Raw genomic sequence first — 18,583 nt, 5'->3', positions numbered from 1 at the left:
TGAAAGAGCAGGATTTTAAAAAGGTGGGGGGGAGCTTCTCCGGCTCAGCCAATCAGAGCACGAGATTGGTGAAGAGGCTGTCTAGATGGTCCAATGGTGGGCGGCACCGACTCAGAGCACGCCCTCGCAGCGTCGTCACGGGGCGGGGCTTGCTAGGCCACGCCCGGGGGCGGGGCGGGCGCCGCGGCGGCCGAGGGAGGCGCGGGGCGCGGGGCGCGGGGCGCGGGGCGCGGGCCGGGCTCGGTGTCGGCGTCGGAGCCGCAGGTGGCGGCGCGGGGCTCGGCCGGGCTTGGAGGTGAGTTGTCTCGGGCTCCCGCGGCCCCGTCCGCGGCGCCTGCCGCCCCTGCGGCTCCCGCCCCGCGCGGGTGCGCTCGGGGTCTGGCGGCGGGCGCGAGGCCGGGCGCGGCCTCCCCGGGGGGCCGAGGGCCGCGGCGGGACCCGGCCCCCCCCCCCCCCGCCCGCCCGGGGCCCGCGGGCCCGCGGCCTCCGCGCCGCTCCCGAGTCCTTCATCCTAAGTGGGAGCCGGCGGGTCGGGCCGCGGGGACGCGCGCGACCCCCGCAGCAGGTGCACCAGGCCCGGTGCGGCCCCGGAGCCCCGGTCCCCGGGCGGGGGGGGGGGTCGGTGGAGGGGAGGGGCGGGCGGGGGCCCGGGCGGGGCGGGCGGGGGCCCGGGCGGGGGAGGGGGAGGGAGGAGGGAGGGGGATGGGGGAGTGCGAGGGAGGGGGCGGGGGAGGGCGGGGCATGGGGGGCGGTGGAGGGGAGGGGGCGGGGGAGGGGGGAGTGCGGGGGAGGGGGAGGGGGAGGGCGGGGCATGGGGGGCGGTGGAGGGGAGGGGGCGGGGGCCCGAGCCGAGGGGGGGCGGGGGAGGGCGGGGGAGGGGGAGGGCGGGGCATGGGGGCGGTGGAGGGGAGGGGGCGGGGGAGGGGGGAGGGCGGGGGAGGGGGAGGGCGGGGCATGGGGGGCGGTGGAGGGGAGGGGGCGGGGGCCGAGCCGAGGGGAGGGCGGGGGAGGGGGGAGGGCGGGGGAGGGGGAGGGCGGGGCATGGGGGGCGGTGGAGGGGAGGGGGCGGGGGCCGAGCCGAGGGGAGGGCGGGGGAGGGGGAGGGGGCGGGGCCCGGGCCGGGGGGAGGGCGGGGGAGGGGGGAGGGCTGGCGGGGCAGGGTTCCGGGGCCCGGGGCCGGGCCGGGGCGGCCGGGCGCACCCCCCTCGGCGGAACAGGGCGCGGGCGGCATCTGCTCTGGGGATGAAAATAAACGGAGGCAAAATGGGGATCTTGGGAGGCCAGGCGTGGTGCGGAGGCCGTGGCGGGGAGGCCCCCGCCCCCCGGGCCCCTCCCCGCCCGCCCGGCGCCTCCGGCCTCCCTGGTGACCTTGGGCCCCGATGGCCTCAGTTTCCTTGGGTGGGAACCGAGCCCTGCGTCCGGCAGCTCCTCAGCACACGCGCACGCGCACACACACGCGCACACACGCGCACACACACACTTCTTGCTGGATGGTGATCTGACTCTTGCTTCTGATGGGCATGTCTGCCTGGGGCCAAGAGGACGGTGGGCTTGGCGGCTCCTGCGTGAGCCCCACCTGTCCGGAGCCTCAGTTTACCCAGCTGTGCTGTGGGCTCACGGCCTCACCCGCCCTGCTGGGAGGACCCGGCCTGCCGGGGTGAAACCTGGCCGGTGGCATCGGTGGCCGGTCTCACCGGCGAGGCTGCAGGGCACACCCTGACCCACATTCCATCACCCACGCGGGCCAGCCTGCGCGGGGTGGGGGCCCTGGCAGGGGGGGCGACACCCCTGGGTGGTGGTGGTTTTGCCCTCCTGGCCGCCCCCTCCCTGCTGTGGGCTGCACAGACGTGCTCATTACAGTATTAATTATAATATTGGTGCCCCGTCACTGGGTCATGGCTGACCAGGGAGGGGGAGGACGGAGCCAATGCCACGTCTCCACCCCCTGGCAAGGCGGGAAACAACTGGCCCGCCATGGGTGCTCACCGCAGAGTGAGCTGAGGAGCTCCTGAGGGCCCAGTCACCCCGTGACCCTGCCATGGGCCTCAGCTTCCTCACGCCAACTAGGGTGAGGGGCCTGCTCTGTTTTGTGGGAGCCTGGAGGCCCAGAGAGGTCAAAGGTGGCTCAAGGTCACCCAGCAAGACCTGAGGGCTCTGGACACCCCATCATTCCAGGTGGGGCCTGGGGCCCCTGCTGACTCAGTGCTGCCTGGCTCTGTGGCTCCCGGGCCCCAGGTTTTCTGGAACTGGTGCATGACCTCCTGCCCTAGGCTGACTGTTTCTGGGCTGGTCTCTGGGTGGTGGCAGATCACTCACTGTGGGGTGGAAGGGAAAGGCCCACACTAATGTTCAAGGGCATCCAGGTACCAGTGTCCTGGGAAAATTAGCATTTTGAGGTTCTCATGGAGGGAGGACACACGATGGTACAAAGCCGGCTCCTCTCAGCCTCAGTTTCCCCCATAGGGCGGGCATTTCTGGCCAGCTGGGGTGGGGTGGCGGGGAGGGTGGGGGCAGGGGATGTGCGTGGATGCAGGGCTGTCATTTATTTTACCACTGTAATCCTGATGATTACCTGTCTGCTATGCCAGCCCCAGCAGGGCCCCGGGCTGGACCTCAGTTTCCCCTTGGCTTTCCTGTCAGCCTTGGCGTTGCAGGAGCTGGCTGGGAGGGTGGGGAGGGAGGGGAGGTGGCGGTTGGTGGCAGCGGGCGGGGTGAGCTTCCTGTCCCCCACATATGCCGCTGTGCTCCTGGAGACGGAAGTTGCCAGGCCCAGTGGCTGTCTCTGAGCCTGCTCTCCCCAGAGCCCCAGCCCACATGGTGTGTGCCGGCCGGCCGGTGAGTTGCAGCCCCGTCCAGGACGCCCTCCTTCCCCTCCAGGCCCTCAGACCAGAAAGCCACCCTGAGCTGGGCAGTGTGGGTTAGGACACAGAGCAGATGCGACTTCCTGGGTGGGGAGTGGCCCTGCCCTCGGCCTCGGGGCTGGCTCTCGGAGATGGCCGCGTTAGGGACCCAGGGGACCTGGGGACTCAGGGCCCACATGTGCTGGTGACTCCAAATAGGAGGTCACAGCAGCGGGGTCCTCATCCCCAGAGGCTGGGGGCTGATGGGCCTCGTCTCCACCATGAGGTGGCCATGCAAGGTGGGGTGGTTGCACCTGGTGCTCAGGGAAGGACCCTAGTGGGGACACGCAAGGGGCGCCGGGGCTGCGGGGATCATGGCTCCCTGGTGGAAGCCACATTCTGGTGGGAGTTTTTCCTATGCTGCCCCCTCCCCCGCCTCTGAGCACTGCAGCTGCCTGGTGGGGACCAGGGGCTCGGTTCCTCCATTTTGCCTGGTTTAAAGCCGAGCTCTGTCCATAGAGTACCCCCAGGGATGTGCAGAGTCCACCGAGCCGGGGCCCAGCCCAGGCTGTCAGCTAAGGGAACTTGAGCTCTGCTGTTCAGGCCTCACACTGGCGCCCCACGGCTTCCTTGGGGGGCTTTGTGGAGGCCCCAGCATTGCCTGGCACTGGGGAATGGTTAGTTACGTTTTCCTGGTGAACTCCAATTCGTGCTTGAAAACCCCAGCTGCCACATCCCCTCCTTCAGTCAGGGCTTCCCCAGCTTTTGAACCTCCAATCTGCCCATCTCCAACTACCCATTACCAGACAAAGGGTGGACATCTGTCCAGCTCTCCCAAAAGTAGGTAAACTGAGGCTTGGAACCGCAGCCTGGCCCAAGCCCCCGCTCAGTCCTTTCTTCGTGGGGCCCAAGGGGTATCTTCCTCCTGCGTCTGCAGCCCAGCTCCTGCCCCTGTGGCTGCTGCCGCCACCGCCACGGCCGCCACCGCCATGGCCTCTCAGGCTCCCAGCTGCTGTTGATCTGCTTGAGGCCATAAATGATGCATGAGCCGGCAGGCTCGGGTGACAGGCAGCCCCCTCCCCCACGGTGGCCTGGCCCGGGGTTGCCCTCTGCCCTCCCCCCTCCCCAGGACCGCCCAGGGGCCCTGGCGACTCCAGCTCCGGGGCTTCCACCCTGTCTTGCAGATGGGGAAGGTGAAGTGCTGAGCTGAACACTGAGGCGCACCAGCTGAGCGTGGCTTAGGGTGAGGTTGGGGCCCCAGCCCAGGAAGATACCTGTGGCAGGCCTGGGGGGGGGACGGTCAGGAGACAGGGGTGCCCTAGGGCATGGGACCCTCTCCCCGCACTGGCCCTGCCTGGCTGCCTTCTCTTACCAGATTGTCTGCCCACAGGAGCCATCTAGGGTGCCGGCTCAGCCGGCTCGGCGTGGTCTACACCAGTACGCTGCGGTGTGGTCAGCCAAGTAGCAGCGTCCCCTCTGAGCAGGAGACTCACCTGTGAACTGACCCCGCGCTTGTGCGGCCCTGCCCAGTAACTCCTATGTATGCCTAAGAACCCCTGTGCCAAGCCATCAGCCTAGCCGACCCCTGGAGCGGTCAGTATCCAATCCTGTCCCCTGGATGAGGACTCAGGACATGACTGGCCTCTCTCAGACGCTGGCGGGCCCCCAGGCAGGAGCCTCTCAGTTCCTCCCACCCCATCTCTGCCCAGCTGGACTGGTATAACTCATGATTCAACCTACTCTTTCCAGACCGACACCGGGCAGGACCTGCAGGGACCCCCCACATCACCACAGATGTCAGACGTCACCAGGATGTCGTATTTTGGGGAGCATTTTTGGGTAAGACTTTCTACATTTATTTTGGCAGGGTCTTCTGACTTTTATGGAGGAGGGTGGACAGAACTCAGAGGCCTGGCAATGCTGGCAAGAGTGCCAGACAGAAGCTGAGTGAGACTCCATGATCTGCAGATTCCACAAAGGAAATAGAGTTAGAAGTCAAACCTGGGCCCAGCTGAGCCTTGGGGAACAGGGTCACACCAGCTGTGGCTTTCCACCCCCACCTGGACAGCTGGGCCTTTCCTTGGTTTGACACATACAGCCCCTGTCACTCGGCAACACCCAAGCTAGGGATCCCCTGCTGCGACCCAGAGGGGCTGAGCAAGACACATGTGTTCCACCCACCTCTACTCACCTGTTCAACCAGCCACCCACCTGTCCATCTGCCCACCTACCCATTCACCCATCCACCCACCTATCCATCTGCCTACCTACCCATTCACCCATCCATCCACCCACCCATCCATCCACTCATCTACCCATTTATCCATCTACCCACCCACCCAACCACCCATCTACCCCCCATCCATCTGCCCACTCTCCCATCCATCCACTCATCCATCCATCTACCCACCTGTCCATCCACCCACCCACCACCCATCCATCCACCTACCCATCCACCCATCCAACCATTCATCCATCAATCCACCCATCCACCTACCCACCCATTAACTCATCCACCCCTCCATCTACCCACCTACCCAACCACCCATCCATCCATCCACCCACCCATCTACCCACCTTTCCATCCATCCATCCACTCATCCACCCACTCATCCATCCACCCACCTAGCCACCCATCCATTCACCTACCTACTACCTACCCACCCATCCACCCATCCATCCACCCATCCACCCACTATCCACCCATCTATCTACCCACCCACCCACCCATCCACCCATCCACTCATCTACCCACCCATTTATCCATCCATCTATCCATCCACCCATCAATTCACCCATCCATGCATCCACCCATCCACCCAACCGTCATCCATCTGTCTACTCATCCATCCCCCCAATGGCGCTCTGACTCATTCATTCCCTGTCCTTCGTCCGGTCCTCCCTGGTCACTGCCCCCCCAGCTTCTGGCCAGGGGGTGGAGGGCCAGCCTGACCTCACCTGAGGAGCAGGTGGGCGTGATGGTGTGGCTGGCCTCCCTGGCAGCTGTGCAGCAGTGGATGTGGGGAGGGAGTTGCAGGGGAGGGCGAGGACACCTGCCCCAGGACCAGGCTGGTGAGATGGGTACCACATAGGGTTAGGGAAGGAGGGCTGAAAGCCCCTTCCTCAGCTGTAGGCCTGAGCGAGCACTGGAAAGAGGGAGCTCGTTGCTAGGTGACCCGTTGCCCCTAGCAACAAACCTGCTTCCCTCCCCAGCTGGAGAGAACTCCTCTCACTGGCATTTGTTTTCTTAAAGGGACCACATCCCCTTGCTACTTGGGTGTCAGACCTCTGTCCCCATCCTGAGGGTCAGGCTCTCCAGCCCAACCTCCCAGTGTCTGTGACCCCCACCGAGGGGCTGAGTTTCTCCGAGGGGCTGCTAGCCCTGCTATGTAAGGTGTGGGCTGCTGGTGGATCAGCATCACCCCTGTGCCTACACACACTGTCAGTTATTTTTAATTGTACAAGGTACAAAAGCTGACTGTAGAAAACTGAGATGAGGAAGGAGAAAATAGAAACCACCTCTGACTCCCAGCAGAGACACCCAGCCCGGGCGCTGAGCCCCGGCTGGGCTGCTGATGGCAGGGAGCCTCTGGACAGGTAGCCTTGTCTCCCTGAGCCTGGTCCCCACTGCCCTGGTCATGCCAGGGACATCCAGCCAGTTCTTTTAGCTGGCTGCTTGTTCCTGGTGCCTGTCAGACCCAGCCTGCCTGGCAGCCCTGCAGCCAGGGCAGGGGGGACTGGGGAGACATGGGGAAGTGGACAGGGAAGCAGGTGGACCAGGCAGTGGGTGGCCTGGGGCCAGTCTGGAGTCCAGAGGCCCCTCCCATGGCCCTGGGCCACCAGTCAGCCCCAAGGAAGGCATACACACATATCAGGACTGGGAAATGGGCCAGGAGTTGACTCTGAGTCAAGCCAGTTGCTGGCCTGGGCGGCCGTGCCTGGTGCAGCTCACCCGAGGATCCCCGTACCGCTGGCCCAGAGGCCGCTGTGTCCACGCTGTGCCGCAGACATCACCCTGGCGTCCGGGCACCAACGGCTGTCAGGTCCTGCCTGACACAAGGGAACTGGAGAGGGAGTGGCACCAGCCCAAGGCAGCTCTGTGGCTCTAAGGGACATTGTTGGGGTATTGTTGTTGTTGTTGTTTGTCAGTCTTGGGTCTTTTTGAACTCTGGGTCTGGGCGCTGTCCCTGAACTCTTCAGCTCAAGGCTGAAGCCACAGCACCACTTCTGGTTTTTGGGTTGTTAATTAAAAGTCAGTCTCGTGGACTTTCTTTGCCCAGGCTGGCTTTGAACCACAATCCTCAGATCTCAGCCTCCTGAGTAGCTAGAATTACAGGCGTGAGCCACCGGCGCCCAGCTGGGGGCGGCTTTTGAACAGAGCTTGGAGGACGTAAGGTCCCACTAGCACTGGTAGAAATGTTTGCTCATTTATTAACAAACTTAAAAGCTTTAGGATTCTGAACCCCATGCTGTGCTGGGTTTTGGTGGGTCTTGAGAGGATGTTTTCACATTGGAAAGAGCAGAAGCACACAACTCCAGTGGCTGACAGTAGTCAATGATTGTGGGGCATGTGGTTCTCAGACACGTTTGATCCAGCAATCTGACTAAATGTACATATCATTCAGATTTTTGATTCAACATCTTTCCAAGCTTTGTAGCTCACTCTCACAAGCATATGCACACACACACACACACACACACACACACACACACACACACACACACACACACACACACACACACACACACACACCACACCATGCTGGAAAGGCACCCAACGCCTGGAACATTCTAGACAAGCAGTCTGCCTCACAGCTGTCACTTGGCATCTACTATCTCCACACAGTCCCTCCTCTCCGTGAAGCCAGATAATCAGACAAGCAAATGGAGACAGACACACAGACACAAAGAAAGGAGACACAGGGCAAATGAGACTTTTCTCCCTCAAGGTGGGACAAAAAAAAAAAATCCAAGCTTCTCTCTGATTGGACGCAGTTAAAACCCGTCAGCCAACCCGTCTGGACCACACAGGCAATGTGGCCTGTTGATTGGCTCAGGCCTGAGTCACTCCCAACAGCCAAGGAACAGACTTGTGCGGGTTGGCTCTGCCCTGGCTGTTGTTAGGCAACCTGGAGACTGTCCCTCCCCGTTCTTAGGCTGAACCCGGTTTTACTGCAGGGTGAGAAAAACCATGGCTTTGAAGTCCTGTATCACAGTGTGAAGCAGGGTCCCATCTCCACCAAAGAGCTGGCCGACTTCATCCGGGAGAGGTGAGGCCCCGAGCCCCGCCCTCCACGCGGCTCCTCCCCCTCGAGACCACGCCCACAGCCTAGCCATACAAGGCCACGCATGCGCTTCGTGGCCACGCCCACTCTGGCCCCGATTCCTGGACCTTCAGCAGTCCAAGGGGTTCTTGATCCTGCGGACACCCCTTATCCTCCCTTAAAGTCGCCTGGTTTGGGGGCCCCAGTCACGGGGGGCTCCTGCCCCCAGCCAAAACGCCTAATCTGGGGAGCCAGGCGCGCGGGCCGCCCCTGACCCACAGCCCGCGAGGGCCGAGCAGCGGGGTGGCGCGTCGGTCAGCCCGGGCTGCGCGCCCAGGCCCGGCCTCAAGAACATACATGGATCGGCTTTTGTAACGTGCAGCTGCCGCTGCGTGTACCTGTTTGTGGTAAAGCGTGTGAAGGGGAAATGGCATTGAAACGGGGAAACTGAGGCCCTGATGGCGCCTCTCACAGGGTGTCTGGAAAGTGCCCTATCCTCCCACCAGGGCCACCGTGGAGGAGGCCTACTCCAAGGCCATGGCGAAACTCTCCAAGCTGGCCAGCAATGGGACCCCCATGGGGTGAGTGCGGCCGGCCACCCGGGCGGCCGGGCCCCGGGGCCTTGGGAGTCCTCCCGGAGGGACATGTCCTCGCCCCTCCGTGTGCCAGCCACCACCAGCCACCCCTGTGGCCTTCCCGCCACGGGCTCAGACAGGATTGGAGCCCTTTCCTGAGCTGAGCCGTGCTGGAGAGGACACTAAGTGGCCAGAGGCGGCCCAGCTTCCTCGAACCCACACCTTAGGAAGAAGGAGCCCACCCTAGGGCTCCTGAGGGTTAGAAAGCTGGGCAGGGCTAGCGCAGAGTGTGTGTTTGAGGCGGAGGCTGAGGGGCGGGAGTGGAGTTGGAAGAGTGACCGTCCACAGGACCTTTGCCCCACTCTGGGAGGTCTTCCGAGTCTCCTCCGACAAGCTGGCTCTGTGCCACCTGGAGCTCACGCGGAAGCTGCAGGACCTCATCAAGGAGGTGCTCCGCTACGGCGAGGAGCAGCTCAAATCCCACAAGAAGGTGCGTGTGTCGGGCAGCCAGCCCGCCGCCCGCTCCCCGGGCCCCAGGAAACCCTGCAGCAGGGACTCGGGTCCCGGGACCCCAGCGAAGGGGAGGCGGGGTACCCTCTGTTCCGCAGAAAAGGAGAAGCTCCAGCCTGACATGCAAAGGCTTTTGCCTTTGTCTGAGTGCTGCGGGAAAGAGCGGTTCTGTGAAGTGAGGCGGGGTGCTGTGATGAGGGGCTGGGCCTGAACCCCGGCCCCCTCCCACTGTTGGAGCTACCTACGGAATCCAAAACACGCCTACACCCCAGTAGATGCAGAATCTCGGGGTGCCTTCCCAGGAGCCCCGCATTTGACCCACGTGTTTTGTATCTTTGTTTTAAACCTCCTGTTATGTTCGTTGACTTAGGTGCTTGGGTGAACCCAGGCCTGGGTGCGGGCAAGTGCCCGGCCCCGAGCTGCACCCCCGGGCCCTGAATACTTCGGATGGGAGACATGCCCGGGGATGGGGATGGCCGGGCACAGTGGTGTGGGGCGTTCTGTGACGGCTGTGCTCGGTCCGCAGTGTAAGGAGGAGGTGCTGGGCACGCTGGACGCGGTGCACGTGCTGGCCGGCGTCAGCCAGCTGCTGCCCAAGTGCCGCGAGAACTACCTGAGCCGCTGCATGGACCAGGAGCGCCTGCGCCGGGAGAGCACCAGTCAGAAGGAGATGGACAAGGTGCTACCGTGTGCGCGTGCATGCAGGGGACACAGCCCGGGCCACCTGCCCGGCGGGGGCACGCAACAGAGCGGCCCAAGTGTCCCTTCCCAATGCCGCTCCTCTCGGACCCTCCCAGGCAGAAGCCAAAACCAAGAAAGCAGCGGAGGGCCTGCGGCGCTCGGTGGAGAAGTACAACTCGGCCCGGACAGACTTTGAGCACAAGATGCTGGACTCAGCCATGGTGAGAGCCAGGTTCTCTGTCCACCCACGTGTGCAAAAAGCAGATGAGGATTCATTCTGTGCGGAAGCAAGAGGTGGAAGTCTGTTTGAGCTGAGGTGTAGGGTCCATGGAAGACGGGGCAGAGGGGTGGTGGTGCAGAGGACTTCCTGCATGGCTGGATCTGGGCCTTCAGGGGGTGTGGGCAGGGGGCTGGGGCTGGGCCTCTCAGGTCTTTTCCTCCCTGGGATGGGAGTCCCTTTGTCTGGGACACCAGACACGTCCTTTCGTGCTCACACAGAAAGTGGCTCAAGTGTCTACTCGCTTTATTTGGGGGGGGGGGGGGCCAGGGCCTCAGGCTTGATGCCCAGGGACCCTATGCCGAACCACACCCCTGGCCAGCTCCTCATTTGCATCCCGAGCCACGCCCCCGGTCAGCTCCTCATTTGCATCCCAAGCCACGCCCCCGGCCAGCTCCTCATTTGCATCCCGCCCACTCTGGCTCAGGATTGAGCACATCCAAGGACGTGCCTGGCCAGGTGTCCATCCACATGTCCTGCTGTCTGTCCCCTTACCCCCCTCCCCATCCCCTCACCCCTGCAGCGTTTCCAAGCCTTGGAGGAGACGCACCTGCGGCACATGAAGGCACTGCTGGGCTCCTACGCACACTCGGTGGAGGACACGCACGTGCAGATTGGGCAGGTGAGGACCTGGGCCGGGAGCCGGCCAAGGGTGGCGACAGCTGGGAACAGGTGAGAGGCTCATGCAGGGGAGGCCGATGGGCCCTGCACGGTCCTCCCGACACCGGGCTGCCCCTTCCAGGTGCATGAGGAGTTCAAGCAGAACATTGAGAATGTCAGCGTGGAGATGCTGCTCCGGACGTTCGCCGAGAGCAAGGGCACCGGTCGGGAGAAGCCGGGTGAGCCCAGGGAGGCCCTGGCCGCCCGCCTCGCGTCTGTGCGGATGCTTGTGCTACTCAGCCTTGAGAGCCAGGCTCAGTGTACACAGGTGCTGCGTGGCGGCCCCTGAGGAGTGGGGATCCTGAGCTCCCCGCACGGACCCAGGGCGGGCGAGCCTTGAGCCAGGCCTGGGTCTGGCATCCCTTCCTCTCCCCCTGGATGACCTTGGACCACTCAGGGTCTTCACTTCTCCAAGCCTCCATTTTCTTGTCTGAAAAGTGGGGTTGACAATAAATAACATGCAGTAGTCAAACAATATGTGCTGGGCACTGCAGGCACTAAATGTGGGTGAATGGCCTGGACCCCAAGTGCAAAAGCCAGGGAGGCCTGTCCCTCCTCTCACGGCCCTCATTGTCTGTGTCCCGGCTGCTTGGCTGGGCTCACAGGCCCAAACCCTGGCCAGCTCAGACCCGAGGCCGACCAGACCACCAAACCCTAGCCAGCTCAGACCGGAGGCCGACCAGACCAGACCAAGAGGCATGTGAGCTGGCTGGGCTCACAGGCCCAAACCCTGGCCAGCTCAGACCCGAGGCCGACCAGACCAGACCGGGCCGCATGTGAGCTGTCTGGGCTTGCCACAGCCGGCCACTCACGACCCCGTGGGCTTCTGCTCAGGACTTGACTGTGCTCAGATCTGTGTGCCCCAATGTGGCCTGGCCCCGGTGGCCTTGTGGCTCTGTCCAGCTTCAGGCATGTCTGTCTGTCTGTCTCTCCTATCTCAGGGCCTCTGGACTTCGAGGTGTATCGTGCAGCTGCCCTACAGGAAGGCAAGTAGGCCTGGGCCGGGCGCCCAGGCAGGACCGTGGGGCGGGAGGAGGCAGGCCTGACTCGGTGGAGGGGCTGGGTTCAGCCCCCGCTCATCTCCCCCCAGCAATGAAGCGGCTGCGGGGAGCCAAGGCCTTCCGCCTCCCTGGCCTCAGCCGGCGGGAGCGAGAGCTGCCTGCAGCTGTGTGAGGAGCCGCCCTGTGTCCCACCGTGCCCCGGCCCCCCGGCCCCTTCCGGCCCCTGCCCAGGCTGCCCCTGGACTGTCCCCAGGGGTGCCCTGCAGCACCTCTGCATGCGCTAATCTAGAACTGGCCCTCTGCCAGAGCTCAGCCAGGCTTCCCAGCCAGCAGAACCTGCTCACGTACCCCGCCTCCCAGGCCTAGCCCCCCTCCGTCCCCGCCCCGCCCCCTGCTCCACATTCAACCCCCATCCCCAAAGCCTCCCCCAGGTGACCGACTTTGAGACCCTGTGGGTCTGTGTGGCTCTGAACTGACGGATATGCCTTCCTGTCCCAGAGACTTCCTCGAGCCCAACTCAGGGGTGCGTGCTGGGGGCGTGGCCTCTGGGTGGCACAGGGTGGGGATTTCAGATGTGGGTGTGGCCTGTTTGGGGCGGGGCACCTGGGTGCTATGGGCGGGGCATGATCAGAGTCAGGAGCTGGTGGGAACCAGGTAGCTGGAGCTTGGGACTGGGTTCAAATCTCATGTTAGCTGTGGGCTTCCTGGCCCAAATGGAGGGACTGGCGATCCCTTGGAGCCTCAGTTTCTCCTGGAAGCAAGGGAAGCTGATTTCTGTTTTAAGGTCCAAACTAGGACCTGAGAGTGAGGTGGAGAAGTTTTTACTGGGGAAACTGAGCCTCCATCTCCCCCAGATGTGTCCAGAGGTGGACGAAGAGGGGTTCACAGTCCGGCCTGATATGACCCAGAACAATATCCTCTGTAGGGGAGGGCCCAAGCGGGACATCCGCCTTGTGCTCATCTGGGTTGGGTCAGGGACAGGAAGAGAGGCCAGGGGAGAAGACTGCCCCAGATGGAGAGCCAACTGCTTTCCTGAAGGACAGGCACCGTGGTGGGGTTTAGCAGCTGAATAGGAGTGTGCCACGTAGCTGGGCACTGCGAGGGGGTGTGAGCCCGGGCAGGGTGCACTTGCTGTCTGCTGGCTCCTTGACCACCACCTACGCACGGCCGAGCCTTCTCGCTTCTCATCCAGCGACTCGGACTTTGACGACGAGGAGCCCCGGAAGTTCTACGTGCACATCAAGCCCGCTCCACCCCGGGCCCCGGCCTGCAGCTCCGAGGCCTCCGTGGCGCAGCTCAGGGCCACGGCCGGGAGCCTCATCCTTCCTCCCTGCCCCGGGGTGAGGTGTGGGAGGGGAGCCTCGGGTGTGTGTGGGGAGCCGGCTGGATGCAGCCCAGCCTGACCCTGTCTTGCTTGTCTGCAGGGCACCATGAAGCGCCACTCTTCCCGTGAGTGTCTTGCTCTGGGAAGGGCAAGGAGGGTGAACTGGGCTTGGTGGGGGGGGGGGTTGGTGTTAGTGGCCTTTGAACCCAGTTCAAAGGCTCCTGCTGCTCTCTGACCCTCTGTCGTAGCGGGGGTGGGAAAGGAGGCAGACTGCGGTTGCTCAGTGGTGTTGGCCAGCCCAGCCTGGTCCCCACCTGAGCCGTGTGGAGCGTGGCGGGGGTGACATGGGCTCCGGGGGGGGCTCTCCTGCAGGGGACACCGCTGACAAGCCGCAGAGACCTCGGTCAGCCCCGAGGACCAGCAGGTGAGTTCCCGCTGTGCCCCTGCGCCTCACCCACCGCTCTCCCACCCTGGCCACATTGAGACAGTGCAGGCTCTTTTTATTCGGAGCGTGTAGCCTTTCTCTTGATGGGTGTTCCTTAAGTCTTGCTGTGTGCCTATCCTGGGCTGGGCAGGAGGGTCTGGGACCAAGGCAGGTCTTCCTTCTGCTGGCTGGTGTTCAGAACTGTGGGACAGTGACGGTGAGCCCTGAGCCCCACAGAGCCTGATGCCTGCAGCCCGCGGAGGGGACCCCTAGGGGGCCTCACCGAGGGGCGGCTTCTGGCTGACCCCTGAAGGGGAGGACCAGGACGGAGTGCCAGACAGGGAACAGCACTGTGGGGGCAGGGCAAGGCAGAGAGCCCATCCCTGTCCCCTGCTCCCCAGCTGCACGGAGAAGCCGCTGTCCTCCGACGAGCAGGTGTCCAAGAGCCTCTTTGGGCCACCTCTGGAGTCGGCCTTGGACCACGAAGACTTCACAGGTGACTGGGAGTAGGCTTGGGGTGGGGTGGGGCGCCCTGGCCCGTGTGGTCTAAGCAGGCCCCTCCCTCCCTAGGCTCCAGCAGCCTTGGATTCACCTCCAGCCCCTCCCCGTTCTCCTCCTCATCCCCCGAAAATGTAGAGGACTCTGGCCTGGACTCTCCCTCACACGCCGCGCCTGGCCCCTCCCCAGAGCCCTGGGTCCCCCGCCCGGGCACCCCCCAGAGCCCACCCAGCTGCAGGCCACAGCCCCCAGAACCCAGGGGGACCTGGAGTCTGCCCGGGCCAGACTCCCCACAGCCCCTCATGCCATCGCCAGGCGCCTGGGGGCTGGAGGCTGCAGGTGAGGCCTGCGGGGCGGGGGGTGGGGGGCGGGGGATCGGGCTGGCCAGCCCCTGGGGTGTGGGCATGGGCATGGTCCCGTGGTGGTTGGAGGATGAAGGGCCGCGGCAGGGCAGTGGGTGGCGGGGCAGTGGGCGGCGGGGCGGTGGGCGGCGGGGCGGTGGGCGGCGGGGCGGTGGGCGGCGGGGCGGTGGGTGGCGGGGCAGTGGGTGGCGGCGGCCCGGCAGGGGTTGGGAGTGGGGGAGGTGATTGTGTGCCTGGCCCCCTGGTGGGCTGGCGGTGGGCGAGGGGCAGGCTCGGGGCAGGTCCCACCCCCTCCAGAAGCAAGGTGGGCACGGGAGGGGCAGGGGGAAGGGAGGCAGGCAGAGGAGGAGGCCGGGCCAGGTGGAGGTCGCTGGGGGGCAGTGGGAGGACACAAAGGTGGGTGCAGATGTGGGCTACAGGGGTGCCTGTGGTCCCCGGGCTCCCTGTGCCCACCCACCACCCCCGTGTGGGTAGGCAGGGCCCCAGGGTCTTCTCTAGTTTGGGGTGCAGCCCTGGGCCCCAGCATCTCTGCCACCCCCAGACCCGACGCCGGGCGACCCCGCGGCCGCGCCCCGGAGAGCCCGCACGCGGAAGGTGGCCTGCCCCTTGGCCCGCAGCCACGGAGACCTGGTGGGTAGGGGGCGGCTGGGGTCCCCTCGGGCCGGGTGGCCGGCACCGCCTCACCGCCGCCTCTCCCGCAGGCCCGGTCCCTCAGCCCCTCCCCAGCCCCGCTGGGCGCCGGCACCGCCCCGGAGCGGCCCGGCCTCGCCTCCCAGGCGGCACACGGTGCGTGGGGTGCGGGGCCGGCACGGTGGGGTCACTCGCGCCCTCCCGCCCGTCTGACCCCGCTCCCCCACAGGAGTCTCCCGGGGCCCCAGCCCGGTGGTGCTGGGCTCCCAGGACGCCCTGCCGGTGGCCACCGCCTTCACCGAGTACGTCCACGCCTACTTCTGCGGCCACAGCCCCAGGTGCGTGGCGCGGCGGGGGCGAGGCCCCGAGGGGCGGGCGGAGCCCCGGTGCCGGCCGGGCCCGCGGGACCCGGTGCCAGGCTCCGTCCCCCCCCAGCTGCCTGGCTCGCGTGACCGGGGAGCTGACCATGACCTTCCCCGCGGGCATCGTGCGCGTGTTCGGAGGGAGCCCGCCGCCGCCCGTGCTCAGCTTCCGGCTGGTGCACACGGCGCCCGTGGAGCAGTTCCAGCCCAACGCCGACCTGCTCTTCAGGTGGGCGCCGCGGCGGGCGGGCGGCCGGCGGGCGGGCGGGGTCCCGGGCTGGGGTCAGCGTCCGTTTCCCCCGCAGTGACCCCTCCCAGAGCGACCCGGAGACCAGAGACTTCTGGCTCAACATGGCGGCGCTGACCGAGGCTCTGCAGCGCCAGGCCGAGCAAAACCCGGCCGCCTCCTACTACAACGTGGTGCTGCTGCGCTACCAGGTGGGCCGCGGGGCGGGCCGGCCAATGAGGGCTGAGGGGCGGGGCCGGGGCGGGGCTGGAATGGAGTCTGACAGCCAGTGAGAGCTGGAGGAGTGCGGTGGGCGTGGCTGGAAGGGAGCCTGATAAAAAGTGAGCTCGGGAAGCAGGGTGGGCGTGGCTGGGACTGACAGCTCGAGGAGTGACCGGGAGCCTGGTGGTCAGTGAGAGCTTGAGGAGCGCGGTGGGCGTGGCTTGGAGCCTGGTGGCCAGTGAGAGCTTGAGGAGCGCGGTGGGCGTGGCTTGGAGACTGCTGGCCAGTGAGAGCTTGAGGAGCGCGGTGGGCGTGGCTTGGAGACTGCTGGCCGGAGGGCTAAAGGAGCGCGGTGGGCGTGGCTGGAGAGCTTTTTGGCCCCTGCCGGCCAGTCCCGCCTCTAGTATGCAAACTGCGTTGGAGCCCCGCCCCATTGCCCGGAGGCGCGCATGACGCACTCCTGCCCTCTGCTGGATGCGCGGGGCAGGTGGCTGCGGCCGCGGGGTTCCCTGCGGGGCGGGGGCGGGGGCGGGGGCGGGCATAGGCCATGACAGTGTTCCCCCCTGCAGTTCTCCCGCCCCGGGCCGCAGTCGGTGCCTCTGCAGCTCAGCGCGCGCTGGCAGTGCGGGCCGGGCCTCACGCAGGTGCAGGTGGATTACGGCTACCGCGCGGGAGCCACGGCGGTGGCCACGCCGCTCACCAACGTCCAGATCCTGCTGCCCGTGGCGGAGCCCGTGACCAACGTACGCCTACAGCCGGCCGCCACGTGGTGAGGCGGTGGGCGGGGCTCAGGCGGGCCGGGGCGCGGGGTGCGGTTCCACCCGCCCTCACGGTACGTCTCCCGCCAGGAGCCTGGAGGAGAAGCGGTTCGCCTGGAAGCTCCCGGACGTGTCGGAGGCGGGGGGTGAGCGGGAGGGGGGGTGTGGGAGGTTGGACAGGGGGGCGAGTTGGGCAGGGGGTGGAGGGGGTGCGGGGGTGAGGGCTGGAGGCTTGCGGGGAAGGTGCCCTGCGCACAGACGTAGCACGGATTAAGCGCCCTGTGGCCAGGCCGCTGGGAGGCCCGGGGTGCGGGGCGGGCAGCCCGACGGTAGGGGCCAAGGGACGCCCCGCCCGGACCCCCGCGCAGAGGCCGGTGTGCTCGCCACTGACCCCGGGCCCCCCCCAGGCTCCGGCCGCCTCTCTGCCAGCTGGGAGCCGCTGTCGGGGCCCAGCGCCCCCAGTCCCGTGGCCGCGCAGTTCACCAGCGAGGGTGCCACGCTGTCAGGCGTGGACGTGCAGCTGGTGGGCAGCGGCTACCGCATGTCGCTGGTGAAGAGAAGGTTCGCGACAGGTATGCGCCACCCTCGACGGGGGGGGGGGGGGGTTGGGAGGGGGAGAAGGGGAGCACGGGGAGGGCAGCCTGGGAAGCGCAGGCCGGGGCTCGCTGGGGAGGGCGGGGCCAGCGGGGAGGGCGGGGCCGGGGAGGCGCTGGGCGGGGCCCAGTGAGGAGGGCGGGGCCTGGGAGGCGCTGGGCGGGGCCCAGTGAGGAGGGCGGCGCCCAGTGAGGAGGGCGGGGCCAGCGGGGAGGGCGGGGCCGGGGAGGCGCTGGGCGGGGCCCAGTGAGGAGGGCGGGGCCGGGGAGGTGCTGGGTGGGCCCAGTGAGGAGGGCGGGGCCAGCGGGGAGGGCGGGGCCTGGGAGGCGCTGGGCGGGGCCCGGTGGGGAGGGCGGGGCCAGAGGGGAGGGCGGCGCCCAGTGAGGAGGGCGGGGCCGGGGAGGCGCTTGGCTGGGGGTCGGCCGGAGAAGAGGGTGCCAGGAAACCGCCGGCCCCGCCCTCAGGCATGTACCTGGTGAGCTGCTGACCCGCCGCCGCGCACCGCTGGTCCTGGTGCTCGCCCGCCGCCCGCTCCTGCCCGACCCGGGCCCGGGGCCCAGCCCGGCTGAGCCGAGCCCACCCGGGGCCTGGTCTTTTTCACCCTCAATAAACCGTTCATTTTCATGCTGGTGGTGTTCTGTGGTGTCGACTCCGAGGGGGTCTCGAGCCCCCCATGCGCCGAGCCCCGAGCCCCACAGGTTCGGAGGACGCCGGCCAGAGCAGCCGAGGAGACACTGGTAAAGCCAGAAGGGTTGTGAGGTTCGAGTAGGAGTTTACTGAGGGAAAGGCTTCTCCGGGCCGAGTTAGGAGCTCCGTGAAGCAGCTAGGTCTGGCTGTGCCGGAGACGCCCCAGTCCCGGTGCGGCTGGCGCTCCACGCCTCAGCCACGTCTCCGGGCCTGCGTTTTGCTGATCCGTTGGAGGTGGCGGCTCAGGCTTTTCCGTCCTGACCGGCACGAAGCCATGTCCCCAGTCTCGGCCTCTGGGTGGCCAGAGTCACAGGTAGGAGCCGGCCGAGGCGGGAGGGGGTGGGGGGGAAACCAGAGTCGTGCGGGGGGGGGTGATAGGAGCGGGGGGAGGGGTCGGAGCCGGGCGGGGGGGGTAGGAGCCGGGCGGGGGGGGTAGGAGCCGGGCGGGGGGGGTAGGAGCCGGGCGGGGGGGGTAGGAGCCGGGCGGGGGGGGTCGGAGCCGGGGGGGGGTAGGAGCCGGGCGGGGGGGGGTATGAGCCGGGCGGGGGGGTAGGAGCCGGGCGGGGGGGGGTAGGAGCCGGGGGGGGGTCGGAGCCGGGCGGGGGGGGGTCGGAGCCGGGCGGGGGGGGGGTAGGAGACGGGGGGGGTCGGAGCCGGGGGGGGTCGGAGCCGGGGGTGGGTAGGAGCC

General features: G+C 66.6%; 1 protein-coding gene across 4 annotated transcripts; it reads left to right on the top strand.

Moving 5' to 3' along the window:
* The first annotated feature begins 200 nt into the window (after window positions 1–200).
* Fcho1 (FCH and mu domain containing endocytic adaptor 1) lies at window positions 201–17,835 on the top strand. 4 transcript variants are annotated; one of them, XM_070008620.1, is made up of 29 exons: window positions 201–295; window positions 4,025–4,083; window positions 4,231–4,433; window positions 4,590–4,679; window positions 8,019–8,110; window positions 8,611–8,685; window positions 9,028–9,169; window positions 9,716–9,868; window positions 9,987–10,091; window positions 10,671–10,769; window positions 10,890–10,986; window positions 11,749–11,793; window positions 11,898–11,976; window positions 12,307–12,331; window positions 12,663–12,720; window positions 12,970–13,148; window positions 13,233–13,257; window positions 13,505–13,556; window positions 13,958–14,052; window positions 14,127–14,393; window positions 14,958–15,046; window positions 15,118–15,202; window positions 15,276–15,384; window positions 15,482–15,637; window positions 15,714–15,846; window positions 16,426–16,625; window positions 16,705–16,760; window positions 17,022–17,186; window positions 17,673–17,835. In XM_070008620.1, exons 4-29 carry the CDS (start codon window positions 4,635–4,637, stop codon window positions 17,693–17,695), a joined length of 2,649 nt encoding a protein of 882 aa, XP_069864721.1. In that variant the 5' UTR covers window positions 201–295; window positions 4,025–4,083; window positions 4,231–4,433; window positions 4,590–4,634; the 3' UTR covers window positions 17,696–17,835. The 4 variants fall into 4 exon arrangements, with proteins under 4 accessions (XP_069864721.1, XP_069864720.1, XP_069864722.1 ...); XM_070008619.1 differs by lacking the exon at window positions 201–295 and adding an exon at window positions 2,760–2,835; XM_070008621.1 differs by lacking the exon at window positions 201–295 and adding an exon at window positions 2,760–2,835 and having other exon boundaries at window positions 8,579–8,685.
* Window positions 17,836–18,583: the final 748 nt, after the last annotated feature.

The sequence above is a fragment of the Dipodomys merriami genome, unplaced genomic scaffold (assembly GCF_024711535.1).
Source record: "Dipodomys merriami isolate MVZ:Mamm:240054 unplaced genomic scaffold, mDipMer1.0.p SCAF_70, whole genome shotgun sequence".
Lineage (NCBI taxonomy): Eukaryota > Metazoa > Chordata > Mammalia > Rodentia > Heteromyidae > Dipodomys > Dipodomys merriami.
This window is presented reverse-complemented; position numbering and strand designations above follow the sequence as displayed.